Source organism: Mycetomoellerius zeteki, unplaced genomic scaffold (genome assembly GCF_001594055.1).
Source record: "Mycetomoellerius zeteki isolate Tzet28-1 unplaced genomic scaffold, Tzet1.0 scaffold155, whole genome shotgun sequence".
NCBI lineage: Eukaryota > Metazoa > Arthropoda > Insecta > Hymenoptera > Formicidae > Mycetomoellerius > Mycetomoellerius zeteki.
Window position 1 is genome coordinate 2,371,503 of NW_017256500.1, and position 7,999 is coordinate 2,379,501.

At 36.0% G+C, this 7,999-nt stretch overlaps 1 protein-coding gene across 3 annotated transcripts in view; it reads right to left on the minus strand.

The window, feature by feature from the left end:
* Positions 1-42: 42 nt before the first annotated feature.
* Positions 43-7,999, minus strand: part of LOC108720870 (clavesin-2) — a 14,275-nt gene continuing 6,318 nt past the window's right edge. For 2 of the 3 annotated variants that reach the window (XM_018445133.1, XM_018445135.1), the window contains exons 2-6: positions 4,597-4,785; positions 3,717-3,921; positions 2,914-3,037; positions 2,180-2,392; positions 43-1,583 (exon numbers count right to left, since the gene is read on the minus strand). In XM_018445133.1, coding sequence (XP_018300635.1) covers positions 894-1,583; positions 2,180-2,392; positions 2,914-3,037; positions 3,717-3,921; positions 4,597-4,753 — 1,389 coding nt within the window. In that variant the 5' untranslated portion in view covers positions 4,754-4,785 and the 3' untranslated portion in view covers positions 43-893. Of the gene's footprint in view, positions 1,584-2,179; positions 2,393-2,913; positions 3,038-3,716; positions 3,922-4,596; positions 4,786-7,705; positions 7,994-7,999 lie in introns of those variants that run through there. The other variant, XM_018445134.1, reaches the window with a different exon arrangement.

A 7,999-nucleotide genomic window follows, 5' to 3' on the forward strand; every position in this document is an offset into this window, starting at 1 on the left:
GAACAAGTATCAGTACACGTTCAATATACAGCGTTTGAGCTTGTAAGCTGAAAAAAAATGTATTTCGTAGATGCTGTTTAAAGTGTCTATATATGTACGTTATTTTAAAAAATATAGATTGTATTGAAAATATTTATTTTGCTACTAGCAAAGAAGTATGATCTCAATAAGACTGCACTATTTGTAATGTATGATATTCATATATTTCACGAAATGTCTCAAGCTCATTCATTCTTCAGTTCTTATAACTACAGTTAAAAAGATATTTTACCAATCGTCACAAATTTCAAAACGTACCCGATTTCTGTTAAATACGTAAGAATGATCATAAAATAGCATGAACAGCCCTTATCTTTCTTTTACAGTCTCTTTAATATTAATTAGATTGTTTTAGGGAGAGCTGCCTATGTATAATTTGTAAAACAGGTACCATAGTTTCAACAATTGTCATAATTAAGTTAAACATGCCTAATGCAAGGATCATAACACCATAAAATTTATCGTATATTTTTGTAAACTTTAATACAAATTTAATATTTTTGCACGTTTCATAAGTACAGTTCAAGGATAAAAATTATTGAACGTTCGACGACTTTTCAGTGCGCTTGTAATATTCACTTTTACTAATGGTATTTAAAGGTCAATATAAAAATTTCACCTCCTGATTTTACACATTCCAAGAAAGCGGAAATCCATAACCAGAGAAGCACCGAGCCAAATTATATCTAAAAAATAGTCTACAAGAGAATTTGTTGGGATCATAAAATTACGATATCTCGAGACTGTGCGAGCCGTTATTTAAAGATTCGCGTCACCTATAAAAAATTCATTTAGCAGGAAAAAACAGATTTCTATCAGTAAGTATTACAAATACTTAGATCTATGGAGATCGATTACGTTATGAGATTCGTTTTCTCCGATGGTGTTTCGCTGTTGCCGGTGGTAATGAGAGCCCTTTCTTCTAATCTATTGTCCAACGAGTTGTCCTTACTCTCGTTGCACGACCTGCTGGAAATCATCTCAAACTCGTTCAAGTTGATATCCGCGTCAAAAAACGCCAAGTCAATGGTATTGGATTGATCCGTTCTATCTTCAGAATGACGCGTCTCGTTTATATTTCCGTTACTGATTCGTTCATGTAATTGTTCCTTAACTCTGTCCTCGTAATTTTTTGCTGATCCCGTCGCCTCTTTCTGTTTGTTCGATCGCTTATTTATTACATTTAGCTCTACATCCATTTGTAGCGCTTTCCCAGAAGAGAGTTTTGTGGAATTGTCGGAGTTGTTCAAGAATGTTTTATCCGCGTTCATTGGAACGTTCAAGCCATCGCTCCTTTGATGGTTTCCGTTTGCGGTTTCCGATCCGTCTCGAAGGTTGGCCGGTTCTTGCACGTCAACATGATGGTCTTTTCCCTTTTTAGCGGCGGCAGCGGCGAGCTCGGCCTCTTTCATCGCCGAGTGGATGACCGGCTCGGCCCATAATCCCGGGTTGAAGGCTGGCCCCGTTCCACCGAGCTCCGCCGGCAGGATGTCCGTTGGCAGGTGTTCGTGAAGCGTGCTGAGATTGTTGCCGTGCAGATAAATCTGCGAGGAGAAAAACGATAACATCTTTTTGCGTTCGAGGGGCGGTTATCAGTAATGAATCTAAATAATAATTTGTAGCCATTTATGCATATTCTCGAATCTACCAATCTACCAAGAAATCCAGCATACTGTATGTTTTTCTTGCAGATTACGTCGTAAGCAAGCAACGGAAATCGATTTATGCGTCGAACAGTATCTGCTAGGTACGATAAAAACTGGATAGCAAATGATCAGAAATAAATTACCGAGTCTAGTTGATCTACTTGCACGCAGATGTAATAATAAATTTTTGTTACGATAAATGTCAAATAAAAATTTTACAGTTATCTTCCGTTGCGTACATTGAACTATTGAAGCATGATTATAATTATGTGAATACTTGTCCTCAACTCCTCACTCAAGCGTCAATTGACATATTTTACTTAGGTTTATATTCATAGTCGAGTTCTACATTTTTAAGAATGTTTTAAGTATAGTCTTAATATGTCATGAACCAATCAAAAAGCCATATTAGCATCTTAAGACGGTTGCTTAAAACTTTTGAAATAAGAACGGATTATGAATACCCGCCTATGAATATCGGCCTTAGAACTCACCTTATTCCGTGTCTTCTCATCCAGAAATGGCTTCACCAGGGCCAGAGTTGCCTGAACGTAGAGCGGCGCCGAGAGGAAGTGTATCGCCTTGAATCGGGCGGGAAATCGCCCACGTAGAGCAGCTATTAGGTTTCGCAGAGCCGCTGCCCCCAATGCACCGCCCTGCCGTAACGAGAATCCGCTCCAGTCTACCACGGCGACGAAACCGGATTGCTAAAAAAAAGGAGCCGTAGGTCATCGTTAGGCGTTCAGGCGGCGTGTAATAATGCCAGCGTAGAAATGGACGCCGAGTCTAGACTGGTCGTCGAGATTTAGCTGAATGAAATAGTATTAACTGCCGTCGACGGAATTCAAAATACCTCGTTATAAGTACATTATAGTCGAATTACGAACTTCGACGTCTACATTTTTATATTAACTCTGAACTTATATAAATTTTTATATCATAATATTTTATATATTTTATAATATTGAATTTATTATTTTTTATTCGTAATTACTATTTTTGTATTTTATAATATTGAATTTATTAATATATGAACTTCTGGTTTTATGTTTTCATGGTTTAGTTCTGTCAAAATAGGGAAGATACATCGGTAGCTTTCAAAATTAAGCTCTTAAAAAATTCGTTGCTTTTTAAAAACATAACAAAAGCAGTCATTTTATAATAATATGATAATAGTCGATTTCGTGGAATGAGCGATCGACTGATAAATGATGAACGTGATTTATACCTGATTTCGAGGATCTTGAATAAGTGTTTCCAGAACTAAGAATATCGCTCGTTGAACGGACAATGCGGGCACGGCTACAGGATCCCATTGCGATGCCAAAATAACCAGTACGCATCTACCTTTCCTATATTGATTTATGATAAAACAAAATATAATGAAATTATAAGATAATTGACTAATAAGTATTACACATATTCTATAATAAGCCATTAGTAATAAATCAGAAATTTGTAACTACAAATTGACCAATCATAGTCAATTCTTCTCACACTCAACTGTGATTGGTCAATTTCTAGCTTCTGAGTTCTGATTTATTACCAATGGCTTATTGTAGAATAGCCATTACAAATCAATTTTTGTTTTATTTACATTATTAAAACAATTAAGAAAAAGATAAGATTTTTTCTCTTTTAAATAGCTTAGATTACCAAAAGCATTTAAATATCAAATAGCTCGATCACGAGTACATTTTTATTCTTGTATAAAAAAAATATATACCGTGTTAATATTTATGCGCAGGACGAATGCATTTTCCGGCACGTACGCGACGTGTACCGATAGCGACGGAAAGGATAAGCATAAATTAGCAGGGCGTTCATCAGAAACCCACTGGCTGTAAAAGCCTAAGGAACATACCAAGTCCAGAGAAAGTCAAAATGACTTCGTTATGAAAATTTACAAAATTTTCAAAATGTTTGCAAAAATTATAAAATTTGACTGTTTATTGACGTCGAGAATCAAAATAAAGTCATCAAAATTTTTTGTTGACTTTTGTGTGTTCCTTGGGAGATTATTATTCGTACCTGTCACGCGCAGGTAGGACACCCGGTATACCTGCGCGAAGCGCACGCTGCAATGCCGGGTCCCGGGCGGTAAGATTGCCGAAGATATCCTGGCGATGTGTTATTTGCGCCTGATAAGCGGCTATCAGGGCCGCTGCCTGCTCGGTGCGGTACTTCCGGGCTAGCAGGAAGCGCGTGATATACTCATCCGTGCAATGTTCCAGGTCTGAAAATAACAAACGCGGAGGCCGATCATTATAATGCTACTCATGAAATGCCGTGCGCGACCGGAAGCAATTCGAATAAGAATATTCCCCGGAAGTGTGTACGCAACATGGACTGAACATATTAATATTTGTCCTTAATCATCGATGACGTATATCTTTCACGTTTTTGCAATTAAATAAAAGATCACTTTTATTCAGGTAATTGTAAAAAATAGCTATTGATCTTCACTTGATTGGAAAATGGAATAGTCAGATTATTATCTTATTTTGAGTTCTTTGTCACTGTATTGAGCACTAAAATTTTTTTTCTCGTTTTCGAAATATTAAAAACTTTAAATATTATCTATTTTATTTTAAATACAATAACGAGTATACACTCCCCATATAGCAATTCCCCCAAGAGATGTCTGTGCTGTATGGGGAATCAATGTACACTCGTCCTGAAGACATCCAGAGAATGTCTCTATGCTCTCTGAACGTCTTAAGGACGTTCCCAGGATGTCTCATGGATAAAGTGTGCTGTATGGATTGTGTACATTAGTGTATAGTTTAGTCATAGAAAGAACAGACCTAATATTATCTCTCATAAAAGGCACCCAGAACACTCTTCGTGTATCGGTACTCCGATACACATGTGATAAATTAATTTCAATTTTATTTGGTGCAATTCTTACCTACATCCGGCATTTGTCGAAGTATAGATCTGACAGTCTTAATGGCTAGTTTCTTATCACGTTTATCGAATCTGCCTCCCTCTTCATAAATGCTACGCACCAAGCTGCTACGACCTCGGGCGGGATCGCACCACATATATTCGCAGTACTCGGACATTTTGTTTTCCTTTTCGGATGCGCGTCAATAATCTGAAACATTACAACAAATAAAACATTTTTTCGTCACATAAATTTTTGTTTGTTTTAAAATATGAAATTTTCCTAATATTGAATTTTGATATTTTCGAAGCATTCAGTTTGAGATCTGATGAGAAATCTGACGTTGAGAATTCGTAAATGAAAGACTTATGTCTGCGATATAAATATAAATGCGTATGGTAATTTTATTTGAGTCGAGTTTAAATAACAAAATTAATTCAAAGTGAAAACGAGATCAATCGCCAAAAAAATGAAAAAAAAAAACGAAGTTTATTTCTCCTGAGAAAAATCTTGAAATATTGCGAAACAAATGTTACGACATTTTCATCGATATTTATTAGCTATGACAAAAACATTTCTGTGAAATATATCTCGTCAAATGTAAAAAAGTAAACTATTATAGATTGCTTGTTTGCTAGGAACAAAATTTTATTGCGCAATTTAAATAAATATTTATTTCAGTGAAATAAATATATTTCTTACAAATAAATTTTTAAGTAACTTTATCTCATTGCCAGTGTGGGAAAAAAAAATACACGCAGAAACATTTATCACGCAAAAGACAAGTCATCATGACATTAAAATAACATCAAAATGACTTCAAAATGATCCACTAAAAGTAACTTTTCAATCAGTTACGATTCATTCAACGTTATTGTGATTTGTTATTCTGGAGCACTGAGTAGGTGATATTCGGTTTTTATTTCCAACTCATTAGTTATCAAATATACATGATATATTTCTAGTTTAATTTTTTATTATTAACGAAGCGGACAACGAATATACAAGCAACACATGAGGAGAATCGTGTCCGTTGGCAAAAGCGCGATGCGCTCTGAATCATACGCGGCGTGTCGCGTTCAAGCACGACTGCACATTGCACCGGGCAACAAAGAGAATGTGTGTAACGTCCGATGAGTGATTCGCAAAGTGTAGTTATATGTTTATGTATAGACTATATATAGTTATATACCGCTTCCATTGGATAAATAATGTGAAATTCATCTAACAGACAGTTTTTTTGTTCAAAAAGCAATAATTCGCGATCGCACTTCTCCATGTTGGAAAATGACGCGATTTGTGCTCGTTAGCTGGAAGATAAGTTGAATCCGAACATCTAGGTGAAGGTGAGAATAACGTAGAATAAAGGTCGAGATAAGACTCGACTCGAAAGATTTCATTTCGCATTTCGCTTTTTCCTCGCCTTAATTATAGTATTGTGCAGCGTATTGCCCCAAGGATGACTCACAGAAAATCATCCTTATATGAAGAGCGAGCGTTCTTTCAACCGGTTCGGATAATTATTTCGCGAAAGTTTCACACGACCTTGCAGCGGGCAATCGATCGATTTGCGATCCCTTACGCTTTCCAAGCGGCTAGCACGTCGAGACGCAATCGAATCATTTTGGAACACACTGAGCAAAAATTAGATCATTGTCGATCACATAGCACGAAATTTTGCCGAGATGACATTCGATTCAGAAAACGAAGCTGACAAGGAAATAAGTTACATTGTAAAAGTGATGTTGGTCTACTTGACCATCAAGACTCTGGACCCAAAATTTAAATAGCTCATCTAATGACTCTCTTCAATCCCTACAATTTTTATTTAAAACGTTTTTTTTTTTCAAAATGTATTGTTCTCGAGATATTTTGTGTTTAAGTTAAAATGATCAAACAAGTTCCAACCCAAGTCAGGTACAGAATCTATAGAATCTTAAGATTTGACCATTTAAAATATTTATTTCGAACGTGACTTTTCGACTAGTAACATTAATTTTTTTTATATTATTTAGCACATTCCCTTATAAGGGATATTTCATATTCCTTCGAGAGGATCAGAGAAGATTTGATTCTCAGTTTAAAATAAATTGTACGATTTTAATTAGTTGCGTTCAACAGGGTCTTTGAAATTGTTGTAAAATTCTTTAATATGATCGATTTTACTTGTTTCTCACTGGAGCTAAATACATAAATCGATCATATATAAAAAATCTTACAACAATGCAAAGCTTTTTTCTGCTCAATGCAACCATTGTAATTAACGCTAACGAGATAGTGCGGTAAATGAACAGATGTGAGCCAAGATAAACTGCGAATGTTGATGAATGAAACTGAGGACGACCGATATCTTGACCGACAAGTCGGAGCCGGTTTCAGAAACGGTACTTAAACGTCTCGTAAGTTAATAAAGAACATAAATCACATATATCAAAATTGTTACCTGCATATCTTACAGCCTTCCTGTCGATCTCGAATCGAATCTCGAATCCTTGATTATATATGAGACATTATTAAAATGATATATTCCATAAAAAACCGAACTATTTCGATAAATAATGTTAATTATTTTCGATTAAAAGTAGACTTACTCGAGAAGATAAATAGAAATTCAATGAAAAATAGAACAACGTGTCTAATTTATACCATTACGTCAGACATGTCTGTCTCTCCGGTAAAGTTTACCGAACCGTTAATTACTGCCTCAGCAACACGGTAAAAGCTGCGCACTGGCGTGCAAATTGAAAGCGACGAAGGAACAAGAAAAACAGACGTAATTATAGCAGCCCCGAAGAGTTAATTAATCTGACACCAAAATTTGTAACACAATTATTGATGCTAACAATCTATAAGATTCATTTAATAAATTAAATAATTAATTAAAAGATACCAATTAATATCAAGGAAAATGACATAAAAAGTGAATGCTAAGTATCTATATTTTAAGAATAATCTAAATTTGCAGATGTATAATAAAGAAAATTAAATTGTTTGACATGAGTAGAATAGACTCACCAGTCAGCTCTGGAGAGTTAAGAAAGATTACGTAAGGACGCAAACAATGAAACTTCAACGAAAGCGAGAAAAATCGAAGTAGAAGATGAAAGAAAAGAGGATACACCGTACTTACAGTATAAGAGAGACTATTACGTATAAATCTCTTAAGGAAAAGAGACTCCTGATTCTCTTTGCGCTCCTAATCGGGAAACGTCGTGATGGTGAACACGAGGACAAAATTGGCGACGCACCTGCGCGACCGAGAGAACTGTGCGCGCAATGAAGAGTTACTTGGACTCGCGGCGGCCGGCGCCGATTCGTTCGAAAGTGTCAGAGCGTTGAGAAACATGAGATGGAGAGCGAGGGGTAATAACCACAACGGGATTATACGGTGCGAGAGAACAAAAAAGGAACGGGACGGAAAGAG